This window comes from Rhinolophus hipposideros (assembly GCF_964194185.1).
Source record: "Rhinolophus hipposideros genome assembly, chromosome: 8".
NCBI lineage: Eukaryota > Metazoa > Chordata > Mammalia > Chiroptera > Rhinolophidae > Rhinolophus > Rhinolophus hipposideros.
The window spans coordinates 67,650,593-67,669,676 of record NC_138054.1 but is presented as its reverse complement, the minus strand read 5'-3'; the positions used below and the strand labels follow the sequence as shown (position 1 = coordinate 67,669,676).

At 39.3% G+C, this 19,084-nt stretch overlaps 1 protein-coding gene across 2 annotated transcripts in view; it reads left to right on the top strand.

Moving 5' to 3' along the window:
* The first annotated feature begins 4,124 nt into the window (after nucleotides 1-4,124).
* ZMPSTE24 (zinc metallopeptidase STE24) overlaps nucleotides 4,125-19,084 on the top strand; it is a 33,256-nt gene continuing 18,296 nt past the window's right edge. For both annotated transcript variants that reach the window (XM_081057655.1, XM_081057656.1), the window contains exons 1-6: nucleotides 4,125-4,498; nucleotides 6,343-6,489; nucleotides 11,609-11,695; nucleotides 14,156-14,272; nucleotides 15,116-15,268; nucleotides 17,193-17,334. In XM_081057655.1, coding sequence (XP_080913781.1) covers nucleotides 4,376-4,498; nucleotides 6,343-6,489; nucleotides 11,609-11,695; nucleotides 14,156-14,272; nucleotides 15,116-15,268; nucleotides 17,193-17,334 — 769 coding nt within the window. In that variant the 5' untranslated portion in view covers nucleotides 4,125-4,375. The remainder of the gene's footprint in view (nucleotides 4,499-6,342; nucleotides 6,490-11,608; nucleotides 11,696-14,155; nucleotides 14,273-15,115; nucleotides 15,269-17,192; nucleotides 17,335-19,084) is intronic.

The window sequence follows — 19,084 nt, the reverse complement described above, 5'->3', positions numbered from 1 at the left end:
AAGACAAGGTAATACTCTGACATTCATCATTTATATCCCTCACACTGTGAATCCCCCTCCCCCCATCCACTATCCCTCCGACCTCACACCGAGCCATCACATTATATATATAAAATTATAGTTGGCATTCATTATTGTTTAGCTTCTGGTGTACAATGCCATGGTCAGGTATCCACAGTATCCCTGAGGTGGTCTCCCAAATAGGACACATGTCCGTCGGATACCCAACAAAATCTTTACAATAAAGTGATTTTTTGTTGTGCTGGACAAAAATTGGCTATGCTGTTCAACAGGAGACAATATACCAGTCTCCCAAGTGGCATCTTCATAAGGGATTTCCAAGGGTAATTTTGTTCATGGTTTGTTTTTTTTTTGTCCACTGTTGTGGTGTTAAAAGTAAAATGACACCTCACTGTATGGTGTACTCAGTGCAAAAGCAGGTTGGTGGGGCCAGGAAAGGTTTGCAGAGGTGACACTGAGTTGTCCCATAAAGGGTTACATAGGTTGGCAGTGAAATGAAAAGTATTTCTGCTGGTGGGATCATCGTGGAGCCATATAAAGAAGAGGGTAGCTTGCTTGGAGAACAAGGAGAGTTTCAGGGTGGCTGAAGAACTGGCTATTTCCAGAGCTACAGTGAAGGATTTTGGCTTTAGGGCAAAACACAGTAACTTCATCCTCAAATCAGCTTTAATTCATCATGTAGTGAACAGATGGGAGTTATCAACAGCGTGCATTATCTGACAGTGTAGATGAGAAGTTTGTTAACTATGTTGCTGAAGGAGTGCCCAGGACTACAAGAGTAGACTCATGTCAGGTGATGAATGGCCTTTAAAAGTTAAACCACATTGGTAGAAATGGACCATGGTAGGTTTTTAAACAGGATTAACATCGATTTGGTAGTCTGTGTGGAAAACAGAATGAACTAGATGCAAAGTGTGGTAGAAATTTATGGGGTCACCTTGTTCCTGGCTCTCAGCTCCCCAGAAGGAATGTGTGATTCACACCACAATCATAAGAAATTGATACAAAGTATTCATTCCCAGTAGGGGTGATTCTTGCCATCAGAGCACTAATGTTCAGGGCATCAATTAAGGAACTTGGATGTTTGGCAACAGAGAATTAAGGCAAGATAGGGAAAGGGCTTGAGGGTTATTTTATCATTCAGGTTAGTTGGGGTAGATGAACTACCTTGTACCACCACTATAGGGAAAAGAATCCTTATCCTCCAAATTCAGTCTCTCTCCTTTGGCAAAATCCTGATTGTAGCCTATTTTGAGGCTCCCATTTAGACAGACAAGCCCCTCTATTAACACTATCTGCAAAGGGGAACAAGTGATTATTCCCTTTTCATAATTCACTTCTCTCTCCACTATCACCCTAGCCCAAGCCACCATCATCTCTCACCTGGATTCTTGAAATAGCCTCCTAACTGGACTACGTTCTTCCATCTGGGTCCCCATTCATTTTGTTTTCTACCCAATAGTCAAAGAGATCATGTTACTATTCTCAAAATCTTCCAGTGGCTTATTCTTTAACTCTTGAGTAAAAGTTAAGTTCTTAAGAGACTGGGCATAATGGCATCATCTATCAACCCCCCCACCCACCCCAGCCCACTAAAAATGTACGCTGTCAGACAGTAAGAGGCTGGTCCACTCGTACATCCCCAGGACCTAGAACAATGTCTGGTACTTAGCACACACTCAATATTTGTCAAATGAATAAGTGAATGTGTCTTGACTTTTAGGAACCTCATATCAGCTTCCTGTTCCCCTATCTTTCCAGACACATGGTGACAGATCAACACGCTGGTATGATTCTCCCAAGTATCGAGAGCTAGTAACTAATCTTTATTGGGCAAGCCAGATACATTGCTAAGGGATTTACATGATTTTTCTCATTTGATACAATAGGAGTAGGTAAATACTATTATTCTCATTTTACTGATGAGAAATGGATTCACAGAGAGGTTAAGTGATTTGCTAATATGTGGTGTAGCTGTGATGGGCACTCACACAGCTTAACTGAACCTGTGCTCTTAGTCAAAGTGTGGGTGGGGGGACCTTCTGTGAGGCTTTGGACTAACTGTAGCAGGCTGGATGGACCCAGACAGATGAAAAAGAAAAGACTGAAGAAAGCAAAGCAATGATAGCCCAAGGGAGAGAGAATTCTGAAAAAGTGTTTATCCTATCATATTTTAAAGTTGATACCTAAAAGTTTTCATCATTAAATAGTTGGGAATAGATGTAAATTCTGGCAAATTGTAAATGACAATTTAAGATAAAATTGTAAAATCACCTTTTATAATGTATCCAACAAAATCTACATAACAATTGAATAAGTATCATCATCCATTTAAAATTACACAAATACGCTTTTAACATTTGTTAATTCTACATTGTAGCTTTTTAACATTGTTCTAATTTACATTTACATTCTACTCCCCGATACATTTACATTCTACTCCCGATAAAATGTTATCCAAATGTAATACTTTTTATGTTTTAAAAACCTTTTATTGATCACTCCCTTGCGATAAAATTGATAAATTTGTACGTATTAAAATTTTTAAAAGCCGGCTGGGTGGCGCAGGCGGTTGGAGCTCCGTGCTCCTAACTCCAAAGGCTGCCGGTTCGATTCCCACATGAGCCAGTGGGCTCTCAACCAAAAAAAAAAAAAAAATTTTTAAAAAAATTCCTGTAATTGTATGGGCCTATGTATTAGAATTCTTTGAATTGACTAATCATTATAATTAATGATCTGCTCAAAATGATACAATTACAAATTTTGGTAATACATAAACATAAAAGGTAAAATTCTACTGGAAATGCATCTCTCAGTGAGATTAATTCATGTGTCTGAATGACTATTTCTTACCGCTAGATTAATTTTTTGTTTTCGTAGATATAGTGCCAAGAAAGATTTACTCATAAATAGATGGGAATAACAGTTTTGTCATAGGAATGTCAATCAATTCTTTGTTTTCCTTCTGAGTTATACGCCAAAAATCAAATACTGTTCATTAGCTGATAGTTCAATTAGGTCCAACAATTTTGCTCAAAGCAAAGAACTGGAAACAATGTAACTTGCAAAAGAAGTTGTTATCATGTCATTAGAGTCCGTCATGTTCTCAAGTGACTTAATTATATTACTCTCAGAAGCATTTAGGGAAAGCTGGGAAAGTCAAGATACTGTTAATTTCAACACTTCTTTAGCATTACAATATCACTGTAAATATATTTTAGTTGCAGCTGCAGATTCAGCTCGATTTATTGTAAATAATAATTATGTAAATTAGCAACGCCAGTGTCTTTGTCAAATCAATTAACCAAGTGAGACTTATCCTCGGTTAGAAAAAAATTTCACTTTTCAAGTCAAACAGATGTGTTAACAGGCGTGACCACTTTTCACTTCTGAATTCCCAGACAGACATGGCACTGAGCTTTGATACGAGTTTGGTCCTGGATCAAGTAAGGCCCGTTCAGTTCAGGTATTTCTAACGTACGCTACCCTTTGCCAGATTTGCTCCAGGGCGCACTCTCTCAGGCAAAATGCCGCTTCCGGCCCCTCTTGCGGTGGAAGAGGCAAGATCTTTAATGAAAATCTCATCACTACCGCCCACTCTTAACACGCCTGAATTCAGAACACCCCGATACAGGCCAAAATACTCCTCTTATAATGCTTAGTCTCGCTCTAAACTATCCCTTTAGTCTTAAAATATCCCAGAGATGAACATACCACACTTTGAATAACACTAGCTAGAGTAATGGTCTCCAGAGCCTGGGAAGTCTGTCCCGCTCGCTTTTTTCCCAGCCCACTCTGCATCAGTTCCCGCTCAGTCCCAACTACCAGTGGACTTGTCCTGGCCAGGGAAAGTAAGGCACAGGCCGCGGCCCAGTCAGGCAAGCCCCGAAGCGAAAAGATGCAAACGCGGCTCTGGAAGCCATAAAGCGGAGTGCTCTGCCACGCTGCTGGGCTCAGAAGAAAAGCCGGAACCCTCCGCAGGAACTTGGCGTGGGGGGGGAAGGGAACAATGTTGGTGCAACGCAGCTCAGCGCGATCAGGTCCCGCGCAGGAGCTGGGGTGGGCGGAGGCCGGAACTTGGCATCAGGACTTCCGCCTTCTTCGGGCCGGAAGTAAGGAAGGTGGGGCTGGTCTTTTTCCGGCAAAAACTTAGGCGATCCTAGGGGCCGTCGGCACGGGGAAGAGTGTTTGTGTAACACTGCCGGCTGCGTGGAGTGGGTGGGATGGAGGCGGGTGTCAACGCAGGGGCTCTCGGAAGGGACGGATATCGCTGTGACACTGCCGGGACGCTCTGAGGGGACTGTGTTGGTGTGGCACCGGTGCACGCTGAAGGAGCCGGCGAAACCAGGTGGCCATGGGGATGTGGGCGTCTCTGGACCCGATGTGGGAGATGCCGGCCGAGAAGCGTATCTTTGGGGCCGTGCTGCTCTTCTCCTGGACAGTGTACCTCTGGGAGACCTTCCTAGCACAGCGGCAGGTGAGCCTAGACAGGGCCCATCTAACCCCGACACCTGGCCAGCGCTTAGGCGAGCCTCAGTCTCGACCCCAGGTTCCTGGATGAATGTTGTGGACCCAGCACTAGCCTTGACCCTCTGGGTCCCTACTGAGCCTCCTAACTTGGCTGATGGCGGGATTGGCCTTGAGAGGTTCTGGTGCCTCAGGGACGTTTTCAGCAATGTGATCGTGGGACCCAGGCCGGTTAGGGCCTGGTGAAAGGGAAAGCAGGGCTGCCGCCTTGTCGGGCTTTAGCTCTGTGCCTGCTCCACAGCTGACGATCTCCGGACCCAGACTTGCCTTCTTTATCTTGGGCAGTGACTGATAAGCCTTCAAAAGGAAGATGTTTATATTTTAGGATGACAACTTCTCCATGACAGTTGTGTAATCATGCTCAACCACAGGCTGAGGAAACCATTTTCTGAAAATAAAGACTTCTCAATCCTTCCAAGCATCTGAACTCTTTTTCCTTAAAAAAAAAAAAAAAAGTATACAGTATGTTATTTTTGCCCAAAGAGCAGTATTTTCTTGTTTTTCTTAAAAACAGTTTTAGTATTTTTGCTTAAACAATTAAAACAGTAAAGGAGAAATTGAAAGTTACTTAATAAGAGTTCCCTAGAGTCAACATCTTGATGAATTAGAGAACTGACCTTTTAAATGAGATAGATTTTAAGTTTAATTGATTGCTTTATTGCAATTTCTTACCGCCTTACGTTCTTCCATGTTGTTTCTGAATTATGTCAACCGTGATGGTTATGAAGACCTTCCTCTGTTTAACTGCTGGAAGTCTTTTTCTTGAGCATTGCAGTCTTTTTCCTCTGAAAGTTTCTTCTCTCGGTTTACATTCTGCATGGATCTTTAAATTGAAATTAAAATTTTTTTTTATATTTGTCAATGTCTGGGTTATATCTTGATCTCGTCTTTTAGTCCAGGGTATCCTGGACCAATTGTTAGTCCAGATGTTAAGATGTGTAGCACAGCAACCTCAGACATAGCTCTTTGTAGGCCTGCAGAAGATACTTTCATAAAGTAAACATAATATGTAGTGTCTAAATTGGGGGGTGGGGTATTTGGACATCTATCTGTCTTACTTTAATAATAAGACGAGTTACAGTCACTACTTTTCTGCATTGTCTTCTTTACTCAGTTATGCTTTCATGTAATGCCTTTTATTGAGGGTTTGGTAAGATGCACAACAATAGAGAAGTCATTTGTCATAAAACTATTGCAGAAAATGGTGTCCATTATGTTGTTTGGTATTTATTCCCTGTATTATGTTGCATGGGCAGAAATTACCTTTTAGAATTTGGGATAATGAGAAAATTTATCTTTCTCAAAGATCTGATATGTTTCTATCTGTCACTCCTCAAATTTCCCTTAATTTGCCTTCTAGGGCCAAATTTAATGATTAGCCACAATATCTGTTAATATTCATGGTTAGCATATTTGCTTCCTTCTTCTCTCCATGAATTTTTCTTTATTATAGGATGTATGTTATACCTGGAATGAGTGGTATTGTTTGTGATGTTGCAATTCTGGTTTACATATGCAAACTGAAGTGTGATGACAATCCTACTTTTAATTTTACCTAGTCTGCTAGCCTCAGATTCTCTTGTTCTGCTTTTACTTTCCTGCATCAGTTGTTTTGGTAGACAGTGTCCTTGATCAAATGCAATATTTGTATATTTGTATGTATAAAGCAAATTCAACAGGCTTAAGTGACAAGTTAATGTTGTAAACCATTCGATGTTTAATCACAAATGACTTGTAATAAATAATGAGTGGGTTTGACTGTTTCATTAAAGTATTTTCTTCAAAATATTTCAGAGACAGATATATAAAACCACAACTCATGTACCACTGGAGTTAGGACAGATCATGGATTCAGAAACATTTGAGAAATCTCGACTTTATCAGCTGGATAAAAGTACCTTCAGCTTCTGGTCAGGACTCTATTCAGAAATTGAAGGCACTGTGAGTACTTTACTTTCTGATGAGACATTCTGTCAGATTGTTTAATCCTTTGTAATGTTTGTTTTCCTTTTTGTGCCACAAAAGAAGGTACCATATCTACAAATCCCAGAATGCTTTCCTAACCTTTGTTATTGATAGTAATGGGTGTGGAGCAAAAGAGGTAGAAACATAACTGTTTAGTCAGTTGAAAATTATCGAATATGGTAACAGTCATCCTGAGGCCAGGTGTGAAAAAGAACCTTAGGTTGTTGTTCTTGTAGCAGCCCTTACATGCCTACAACCTCTTTCAACATGGCAGCCAAAGGAATTCTGAAGAATAATTTTGATTATGTCATTTTCCTACATAAAACCTTTCCCTGGCTCGCTGTTTCCTTCAGGGTGAAGTCCAGATTTCTTGGCATGGTTTATGAGGTCTCTCTTGACCTGGCCATTGCTTACTTGAGCCTCATCTTTTGATTCCTTCCCCAATTCTTTCCCCTTCTTTATTTCCCATCTCATACCCAACTTGGTTTCTTGTGACTTTGAGTCTTTTCACATGCTGGTATCTTTGCCTGGTGTGCCCTTCCACTCCCTCTTCAACTTCACTGGAGGCCAATTAATCCCTGTTTTTCCATCAGGATCCAGCTGAGACATAATCTCTTCTAAGAAACCATTTGAAACGTCAAGTCTGCATGATGCAGCATTCCATCATTGTTCCTATCAGAGTACTTACCACGTTGTATCGAATTTGCTTGTTTAGTCGACAGACTGGTAGTTCCTTAAAGAAAATGCTTTAAAGTCTTGTTCATCATTTTATGCCTAATGCCTGGCATATAGTAAGCATATAATTCATATTTATTGAATGAAACAATGAGTGACAGATCATTTTTACTTAGCAAAACAGGGCCAGTCTTAACCCCATGCTAAAAGAACAGAGGCTCTATAGAATAGAGCAATGTTTCTCCATCTTTTTTTCATACTTTCCCCAGACCCCTGACCATGTACCTTTTTAGACATTTTTTCCTAATCTCCCTTCCATGAAATTTTAATACCACAGATACACTGTATATCTGTCTCTATACTGTATGTATATCTGTGCTTTATACATAAAATGAGTTAAGATTTTTTTCTATCCCCTAAAACCAGTTCTTGGTCTGCCACCCCCAGGAACAATTGGACATGCATGGGGTAAAGGTTAAGAGCTGACTCTGAACTCAGCTGGCTTGAGTTTGAATCTCAGGTCTACCATACCAACTCTGTGTGACCTCCGCAAGTCCCTCAACACTTCTGTGCCTCAGTTTTCTCATCCGTTCAAATTGTATGGTGATAATAGTTCCTTAGTCACAGTGTTGTTGAGAGGATTAAATGAGTTAATCTATGTAAGATGCTTAGGACAGTGCCTGTCCATTCTAAGTGCTCCATAAGTGTTGGTTTGTATTATGTTTATCATCGTGGTCATGACGGTCATCACTATTCCTCCAGAACTGGTTAAGATCCTCCAGTACCACTAAGTACTAAGTACTAAGTATTCCTACATTGAAAAGAATTGAGATCGGCTATCTTCCTTGGTTCATTAGTTAATGAGAAGAAACCGGCTGTTGGTAGCTTTGTTCAATGATGACAGAATTGTTTACCCAGTCACAAAATTTGCCTTGACAAATACGTAATAGTAAGACTAGTGTGGTTAGAACCAAGTTGTTAGAGATCTCTCCCTTTTCCTCACGATGATAGAAAATGGCAAAACTTCTGAAAGAGTTAAATCTTGTTATTGTAGAAAAATCAATAAATGATCTAAAAACTAAAATTGCATTGGCTTTTGGGGTAGACAGTGATAGTAGTAATTAGTCTTTTCAGTATTGATTTTTTAACTTTACTAGTCCAAGCTAAGTTTAGTTACTGAGATATTGAAGATTAGTATTAAAATGTGATGCCTTCCAACCGAGCCAGGAAAGACAGCATTGTTGTGGATTATATTTGACTTTTGTTAACTTGTCTGAAGCATTTTTCTGGTTGGGACAGGGCCTAAGTAAGAAATCAGCCTTCAGAGACGGTAGTAGAATTGGTAAATTTAGACACTGTCATCTTTCCTCATTGATATTTGGTTCTTTGAAGTTCTTTGTCTTACCCCGACAGGGCCATTATAAAGTGATAGGAAAAATATTTTCAGTCTCCTTGGTTGTCGTTAGTAAATAATTCCAGAAAACATGGGTGATAGCTGGGTTGTTAAGGTTAGTGACCATGGGAATGGTTTAATTTGTTCTAGGTGGTGCTAGAGGCAGGGAGGATACGTATAGAGAACGAGAGCTTTGTAATATGCTGTGGCTCACACTGGAAGCAGTATGATGGGCGAAAGCTGGAAACAATCATCATCATAGTAATTATATTTTCACTTTATGTATTGTTTTTATCTTTATTGTTTTGTTTGATGTTTACAACAGTGCTCTGAGGTAGAAAGTATAGGCATTATTATTCTCTCTTATGTGTGAGAAAGCGAAGGCTCAGAGAAATTAAGTGGCTTACCCATTTAATAGCCAGGTGACACTAATAAATGGGAGAGCTGGGTTTCAAACTTTGCTCTCCTGAGTCTTTAAAATTACATACCATTCTTGAAATTCGTGGAGTGCAACATGAATGTGCTAAATTTATCCTTAGGGAATTAGTAGCTACATTTACCATTAGATCAGAAACATTTTGTGTTACTTTGAAATCCTGTTCTGTTTGAAAACAGTTTCATTTTGTGTAGATTAAAATTAATAGTTTTGTATGCTTTCATCACCAAGTACAAAAATTAATTTAGATTTTTTGTTTTTTACTTCAGTATTTTTTACCTGAGGGAACATAAGCAGAAGCCTTATGTGACCACAGGTGCCACTGTTCACACAAATGTGACAAAACACCCAGAGAGAAAATGTCCAGCCTCTCTGAGACAGACTTTCCTGATACCTCATAGATGTCAATAAAGAGCTCTCTTAAGAAATGGAATGGCTGGGAATAGAGCAGAACAGAGTAGAAAAGTTCAAATTGTTATTACTTTAATTTCTGCTTGTTTCTGAGTGAGCGATTTAGCCTCTTTGAGCCCCATTTTTCTCCCCTTTAAGATGAGAAGTAGAGAGGTATTAAACCATATTTCATATGGTTTGTGGAAGGACTAAGTGAGAAAGATAATGTAAATGAAGTACTTACTAGTAGAGTGCTCGACACATAGCAATTACTTATTCATTGTGTTTCTTTGTGCAAGTTACCTTAAGTTTTCTGAGTTTTAGTTGCCTCATCTATAAAATAGAGATGACTGTGCTCCTGCCCTGCCTGCTTTTCAAGACTTTAGTGAAATAATATATGTAAAGACATTGGACTTATTTTGTTGAGATCACTAGTTCTCATAAGACATCTCCGGGAGCATGCTCAGTGAGATTATCAACACAGAAAAACTTTATTGTTCACTGTGCTTTGTTTTCCATTCCCCAAAGTATACTAAACAAGGTTGCAACAGCAGTTGCCAAATGCAAAGATGCATAAACTTCATATTAAAGCTACCTTTGGTACTTATTTAAAAGCTGGACTTTTAGTAATAAGTGTTGCCGCCTTTTACTAAAAGCATTATAAATCCCTAATTCTGCATAATTTATTAGTATTGAAAATAGGATGAGAAATGCCATCCCAAATCAACAAATGGAGCTTATACCATATAGTGATGCCAAAGCATTTCTCTTGGGAAAACGGAATTTACATCCAAGTTTGAGTTAGTTATAGAAAAGCGGAAATAGCTGGGCATAGAGCAAAGGGAGCCTTTATAGAAACAATTTATTAAAACAGTGGTTTTCAAACTTGGGTGTACATCAGATTTACCTGGAGACTGCTGGGCTCCACTTCCAGTATCTGAGTCAGTTGTTCTGGAGTGCAGCCTGAGAATTTGCATTTCTAACACATTCTCAGGTAACGTTGACGCTGCTGTCCAGGAATCATATTTGAGACCCATGCTAACTAACCCAGCATACTGGTAAAACTCTAAAAGATGGATAGCACCCAGTGTGGGTGAGATTGTGAGGAAGCAAGAACACTCAGGTACTGCTGATGGGAGCGTAATTTGGTATAAACACTTTAGAGAACAAGCAGGTAATACCGAATAAAGTTAAAATTCACTGTGAATGGATTTCAAAATTGTAGAGTGTAAAAAGCAGATTGTAGAATGATAAGTACAATGTGGTGTCATATACAGTCTTAAAGAAACACGTAAACCACTGTATTATTCATGGATACATACATGAAAATGGAAAATAGATTGGGAGGCTACCCATGAACTGCATTATAGTGCCCCAAACCCCCAAAGCACCAAACCACCATGGTGCCCCAAACCACCACGTCTGAACTGGTGGGAATAGTGTGCTTCTAGCCAAGCAGTGTGGTTGATCATTGTATTCCTGAAGCTCCACAGAAAGAAACAAATTGATTCCTTTTGACAAAATGAGTTCTACATATGTGGTATCTGTTGTGGGAAATCATATTTCTTAAGCATATATTCTTCTCAGATTTTAAGAGCTGCTTTCTCATTTGAATGTCCTGGTGATTTGGTCAAGATCTGTGTTCACTTGATCTGCCCCAGACAATGGGTGTGCCGAGGAAGGGGCCTATTGCTATGAAACCCTGACTGCGGCCTCAGGACTCACCTTTTTTCTTTACCCAGAGAAGGCACAGATAGCCCATTCTATCCCCAGTTTGGTAAGTGGACATGATTCTCCACTCAGACCGACACTGATACTTTGTCCTGACTAGAGTGGGCTGTTTTCTTTTCAAGGAAAAGCTGGTTCCTATCACTTATTAGCTGTGGGATTTTGGACAAGTTGTTTAGCCTTTTTAAGCTTACTTCCTGATTCACAAAGCCTCTGTTACGGACTTTTGGCAAAAGTTTTTTTTCCTTTAAAGAGCTTTATATGTAATAATTCACATACTATACAATTCATCCATATAAAACGTACAGGCAAAAACGTTTTCACAGTCTAAATTTAGAATCTCAATTGGTTTGTATTTATCTAAATGCATATTTTATCCTAAATAAGATAGGTCCTTTTTTCTTTATAACATGCCCTTTGATGATAGTTTCTAGTACTGCTCAAATGTGACCAAAGTATGCTTTGTTTTATAGCTTATTCTTCTCTTTGGAGGAATCCCTTATCTCTGGAGACTTTCTGGTCGGTTCTGTGGCTATGCTGGCTTTGGACCAGAGTATGAGGTATGTGTACCCTCTTCTTAACTCCCTTGGCTCTGAAGTGATACCTGACCTTTGCATACACATGTCCTTGGTGAACCAGTCATTTAGTCTCAGCTCCAAGGGAGCTCGGTATTGGAGTCTCTGGTTAGGCAGCTGTTTCTTGGGAACTGTTCTGTGCAATGAAAGAGAAAGCATGAATATTGTTGAACCCACACTAATCAGATATTCTGTGCCACACACACTTAGCAGATACTTCAACAAAGACAGAGTGTGTATCTTTTAGACTCTCCATTAAACTGCTTGAGTCGACTACACACTCTTCCAGGAACTGCAGTTACTGGGCAAAGCCTTGAACCTGAGACTTCCCACCATGATGGGTGCTGGGACACTGCTTCCTGACTTTTCCTTAGAAACCGCCAAGTCTGGTCCCTCCTTCCTCATTGCTTATTTGAAATGATGGATTTCTACTACATGTATAGGTACCTTGGGCTTTAATTCAATTCATCCTATGCCCCTTTTCTGTATACCTTTTTCTAAAGCAGCCAAATTCTTTTTAAGACCTCTTCTTCCTGTGATGTCTCTGTATCTTCACAGACTCCGTCTCCAGACCTGTCATATGTGGTATTGCAGTTTACTTATTATACATAGTCTGCATTGTTTCAAAAAGGATTTAGGGTGATTTCATATAATAATCACGACTGGCTCCTTATTCCGTTCTCATCTTAAATATCACTTTCTCAGAGAGGCCTTCCCTGACCACTCCATCTAAAATAGAGCCCCCGTCACTTTTCAGTGAAGCACATGACCTTATTTTATTTATAAAGGCATTCACTGCTATCTGCAGTTATTTTGTTTATTTATTTACTTTGTATCTTCCTGACGATTTTAAGCTCTAAGGGGACAGAGACCTTATATGTTTTCTTCACTGCTGTGTCACTAGTGCCTAGAATATACCAGTCATAGAGTAGGTAGTCCATAAATATTTATTGAATGAATGAACATAATCTATATACATATGCGTATTAAAAATACTCCTTACCTTAATGGGACATATTTTGTATAATTTTCTGAGACATTATTTTTGCATTTAAGTTTGTTTTAGAGATCGCTTCCTGTCTGTTTTATATAGATCTTTATTTTCTTTAATGGCTGAGTGGAACTTGCTTTGCACGGTTCTGGTATACACAAATTTCAGTTACCATGGTTTAGTTCAATAACATGAGTCCCTAAATAACATGCTTCAAATTTCAGTTACCATAGTATATCATGTTAGTTATTGCATCAAGTACAAATTTGCCCGCTAGCTCTTCAGTCCACAAATCACGTGCAAACATAAATGATCATGGTCCTCAGTGACCAACCATGTCACTTTTTTCAAAGTCTTTCAGCGATCCGTCACTGCACATCTGTTATTCAGTTATTCAGAGTGTGCATTGTGTTGCCTTCTGGTCTCCCAGCTAAATATCCACATTGCATTTTACAAAGATGGATAACTGAAAGGGAATTGGCCAGTGAACATCAAAGTGGAGCAAAGAAATGAAAAATAACGCAGGAAGTCAAATTCGAGTCTAATGTATGTGGCGTCATAGAAGAAATAGCTGATCCTGGGAATGCTAAGCCTGCTACCGTTAGACAGAGCTACGTATGCAGCCAGAAGTGCTTAGTGTAGGTCACCTTACTGATATAAAAGAGGACAGTGGTTGTGATGGAAAGGATGACGATGTCCCAGCAGTAGTGTGACTGGCAAAAACTCTCACGTTCAAGGACCTCTTGAAGATACTTCGTGACATTGAAAGCTCAAAGGGTAAAATGTTAGAAGCTGATGTAACTTTTCAGAGGAGTATGACAGTTCACCAAGGCCGAGAAAAGATGCCCTTTCTGTATGACAAGTTACACAGTGAGAAGGCAGGCATTGTTCAAACTACTCTTAAAGTTTTACAATGAAATAAAACTAATTCTCAATATTTCTAATATTTTCAATTACAGTGTAGTAAATAAATATTAGTTTTATTATTTTTTCCATATCCTATATATTTAGACCTACCAGTAGGAGAGTTTTTAGTATGTTAGCCAAAATTGTTAAAGATAACAGAATAATCGTTTTTTATATTGATTATTAAGATTGCTCTGCAGTGGTATATGTTAATAAACTAGGGAGAATGGGGGATGTTAATAAACTAGGGAGAATGGGGGAGAAGACTACAGATGAACAAATGTCTATTTTCAAATCTTTTAACTGTTTTGTCTATATGACTTCAGGTAACTTTCATACGGTGCCTACGTAATAAAAGAGGAATTGCCTCCTCCGCTAGCAAGTAAACTTTGAGGGCAGAGATGATGTTTCAGACCATGTGTTACCCATAGAATCAAGCATATTGCTGAGATCTACTAAGTACTCAGCAATCACTTGTTGGTTTATTCAAGAATGACTTAACATTACACTGTAGAAACTGCCATTTTTTTGTTCCTTCTTGTGTTTAGATCACTCAATCCTTGGTGTTTCTGCTGATGGCTACACTGTTCAGTGCATTGACTGGTTTGCCATGGAGTCTTTATAATACTTTTGTGATAGAAGAAAAACATGGTTTCAATCAACAGGTATAATAGAGTATGCAAATGTTCTCTTTTAAATGTGAAGACCTTTTATGCTCTTGTACTCTGCTAGAAGTAATTAAAACCTAATTTGCTGTTTTAGAGCATGAACTAATTGAGAAAACAGGAACTGCAAATACGATCAAGATCGTAAAGTCCTGCCATAAACTCTCCTAGCACTGCTGTCGAGTGCTTTGCAGTTAATAACATTTAAATGAGTTTATTTTATTTTATTATTATTATTTTTTAAGTTTTTTAGATTTTATTGGGGAAGGGGAACGGGACTTTTTTTCCAAGTCAAGTTGTTGTCCTTTCAGTCTTAGTTGTGGAGGGCGCAGCTCAGCTCCAGGTCCAGTTGCTGTTGCTAGTTGCAGGGGGCGCAGCCCACCATCCCTTGCGGGAGTCAAACCGTCTACCTTGTGGTTGAGAGCCTGTGCTCCAACCAACTGAGCCATTTGGTAGCTCAGCGGTAGCTCAGCTCAAGGTGCCTTGTTCAGTCTTAGTTGCAGAGGGCAGAGCCCACCATCCCTTGCGGGACTCGAGGAATCAAACTGGCAACCTTGTGGTTGAGACCCACTGGCCCATGTGGGAATCGAACTGGCAACCTTCGGAGTTAGGAGCATGGAGCTCTAACCGCCTGAGCCATCAGGCCAGCCCCTAAATGAGTTTATTTTAAACTGTAAAATCCAAGACATTTACTTATTGTCTTAGGCTACCTAGAGTCAAATAATATAGTCTCACTGCCTTTTAATTTTTAAAATTGCTTTAATAATGTCTCCTTTGTATTCATTTATTAGCTATTTAAAAAGCAGTGTCTCAGTTTCTTGTGATGATGTTTTCTTTTTTCAGACTTTGGGGTTCTTCATGAAAGACGCAATCAAAAAATTTATTGTGACCCAGTGCATTTTATTGCCTGTGTCTTCGCTTCTACTTTACATTATTAAAATCGGTGGTGACTATTTTTTTATTTATGCCTGGCTGTTCACATTAGTTGTTTCTCTGGTGAGTAAAATCTTTTTTTCATTTTCTTTTATAAAAGTTCTTAGGTGCAATAACTGTGATTTAATCTTCATTAGCATGTAAACAGTTCTTTAGAAGCAGATGAAATATAAATAGGAGCTCCTAACTCCCCACTTGGTTTCTGCTTTTGAGTATAGAAATAGGGGTTGACTCTGACCATTGATTTTCTTCTTATATTGACTCTTACAGATTCTAGGAGCTAGTTGTTAAGTTACTTTTTTAAAAAATTTTTTATGAGGGAATATTGGGGAACAGTGTGTTTCTCTAGGGCCCATCAGCTCCAAGTTGTTGTCCTTCTATCTGGTTGTGGAGGGCGCAGCTCAGCTTGAAGTCCAGTTGCCGTTTCCAGTCTTTAGTTGCAGGGAGTGCAGCCTACCATCCCATGCGGGAATTGAACCAGCAACCTTGTTGAGATCTTTTGCTCTAACTGACTGAGCCATCTGGCTGCCCCTCCAGCAGCTCAGCGGCAGCTCATTATCTTCAATCTAGTTGTGGAGGGCGCAGCTCACTGGCCCTTGTGGGAATCGAACTGGCAACCCTGTTGTTCAGAGCTCACGCTCAGACCAACTGAGCCATCTGGCCGCCTGTTAAGTTACTTTTAATGATCCAGTTGTCGGGCAATTTTGGGCTATGCATTTGTGAGTTGCCACCAGAATGGGTAACAAAGTTTGATAATTTAATGACTTGACCAAATTCCATTTGCTAAAAATCATGGGTGTTTTGAAGAGAATATATTTAAGAGGGACAAGAAGAAGAAAGCATAAACACCTTTTGTCCTCTGCACCTTCTTCCCCTGCCTTTCCCTTCTTCCTTTCTTCCTTCTTTACCCCTTCTTCTCTGTTCCTTTCCCCCCTTCTTCCTGCTTTCCCTTCTCCTTTACTGCCCCACTGTCACCTCGCCTTCCCTCTCTATTCTTCCTCCCTTTTTCTCTCACCTCCCTCATTTTCCCTCCCTCATATCTTATTTTACTCTTCTCTTTCCCATATTCTAAACTGCTTCACAGCACAAACACTACAACACAATCAAAGTGGTCTGTTCACAGCCTCCAGAAAATATTATCTATCATCTCTTCATTGATGAGGAGGTTTGTTTTAGTATGAATTACCATGCTGCTCACTGCTTCACTTCCCTCTGGTGGGATCAAGATCAGAAAGTGGGGCTAGTTGAATTTACAAATATCTCTCATATGACAAATTGAAGTGAGAAGAAAGAGAGCAGAGGAAATGCTCCAAAAATGCGTAAGGAAGTGATGTTTCCACCAAAGTGTACAGTTGTGAACTGCAGGTAGTTAATTTTAACAGACCAACCAAAGAACAGCACACAATCAAGCTCTAGTAATTCCTTTTTAGCAGTGACTTCACATCTATCATGATTACTCTGACAGGCAGAATTCCAAGTTATTATGAGCTAATGAAGTATCAGAAATCCTCAAGATAGTCTTGAATGGACCATTTGACTTTTCAACTATATTACCACCTGTAGACTGCTCATTTTGATTTAATTCATCAAATAGATTGAGCACTTACTATCTGGTACTATTTGGGGCTGGGAATATCAGAGCATATAAGATAAGGTCCCTGTTCTCAAGACTGGGATCACATACTGTGTTTCCCCGAAAATAAGACCTAACCAGACAATCAGCTCTAATGAGTCTTTTGGAGCAAAAATTAATATAAGATCGGGTATAATATAATATGATATATAATAATATAATACTGGATATAATATAATATATATACCAGGTCTTATATTAATTTTTGCTCCAGAAGACACATTAGAGCTGATTGTCCGGCTAGGTCTTATTTTCAGGGAAACACAGTAGCTGTTTTAATGTAATTGAATCTGTATAACGAGTAGTTTTTCTTTAAGAACATATTCATAGATTCTTCTGACATTTACTTTTCAGGTGCTTGTCACAATCTATGCTGATTATATTGCCCCTTTATTTGACAAATTCACACCTCTGCCTGAGGGAAAGCTTAAACAAGAAATTGAAGTAATGGCAAAGAGTATTGACTTTCCTTTGACTAAGGTGTATGTTGTTGAAGGTAAGGCTCTTGGGGATAATAAGCTTTTATTCGGGTGGTTTGTATTATTTGAGTACATTATTCTTAAAACTTTAACAAAACTTCCAGTGTTCTGGGGAACTCTGATTTCACCAGCAGATTACCAAAATCTGTAGTGCCATTGGGTACTTCAGATTAGTTATAGTCTGCTAAACTAATGTCTGTTAGCTTATGTAAGACTACTACACGCTCAAGGAAGCTTACAAAGTACTGGAGTAAAAATGTTGTGTGGCACCATGACTTTCAGAATCTGGAAATTAAACTGCACGTAGATGAGTGAGACTGGTTCTGCCCCTGCCACGTACCAGTTGTGAGAGCTAGAACAAATCACTTCCCTCCTCTAGGTTTCAGTTTTGCTTCTTCTAAGTCACGGTTTGGCAAATGTTTTCTGTAAAGGCATCGATAGTAAAGATTTTAGGCTTTGCTGGCCATATGTTCTCTGTCACAATTATGGAACTCTGCTATCATAGTACAAAAGCACTTATAGATAATACATAAAACAAATGAGCATGGTTGTGTTCTAATATTTTATTTATAAAAATAAGTGGCAGGTTGGATTAGGCCTGCAAGCCATAGTTTGCCCACCTCTCCTCTAACCTAAGAAATCACCAGTGAGAAGCCGTTATTTTGGATGAAGGAGTAGAAACTGAGAAGTATGTAATTGCAGGGTCAGGGGAGAACAGAGATGGTCACAAATGGAAAGAATAAATCTACAGAAACTAGAAGAGTATAGAAATCTCACACATTTGGTGGCTTCTGAGGTTATACAGCCCAACTAAAGGCACAATTGGAAAATTTCCATGGGGAAATGGTGGAAGAATAAGCCGATTCATACTATTTCTTTAGCCTCTGAGCTCGCCACTCTTAGTTAATACTAAACTACTAACACCAATCAGTAAGGCAGAACCGTCTTTGAGGGTCTTTTACTGAGGAGACAACCTGTGTTGCTGATCATTTAAGTTATAATCAGGTCACATGAAATGACAGCTAATGATGTGACAACAGAGGTAATTGATAGATGTGTGATACATACCACCAGTGCTACATAATTTTAGGTGAAATAGGGAAGGCTTTTTGGAGGGCTGTAACATGAGTTGGGACTTTATGGAAAATCAAGATTTGAGTAGGTGGTGAGGTAGATTTTCAGAGGTCAGGCTGTGGAGTCAGCAGTCTTCAGTGTGAATCCTAGCTCTAGCATAGTTACCTGTGTGACTTTGGGCAACAGAAGTTTACTTATCTGTAATGTATGTTTTTTTTGTTAATAATGGTAAAAATCCTGAAAAATACTCTAAGTGAATGAATATAGTTACTAACAATAAGAACACACAGATTTGTAAATTACTAGGGATATTGTAATGAGAAGCCAAGATTTCTGCTCTCAAAAATATCAGATAGTAAGTGCTGTGCAGAGAATTAAACTAGTGTGATATGATGAAGAATGACTAAGTAGATACTTTAGGTTGGGTCATCAAGCAAGACCTTTCTGAGCAAATGAATTTAAGCTGAAACCTGAAGGGAGAAGCCATCCATGCTGAGATGAATGGGAAAACCTTCCAGAGCTTTGCATCTTCAAGAAACAGGAAAAAATCCAGTGTGGCTGCCACATAGGAGAAGGGTTTTATGACATGAAACCTGAAACACAGGCAAGAGGCAGATTACGTAGTCAGTCCTTTGTAAGGCAGGGAAAGGAGCTTGGATTTTATGTTAAGTTCAGGGGGAAAAGCCATTGAAG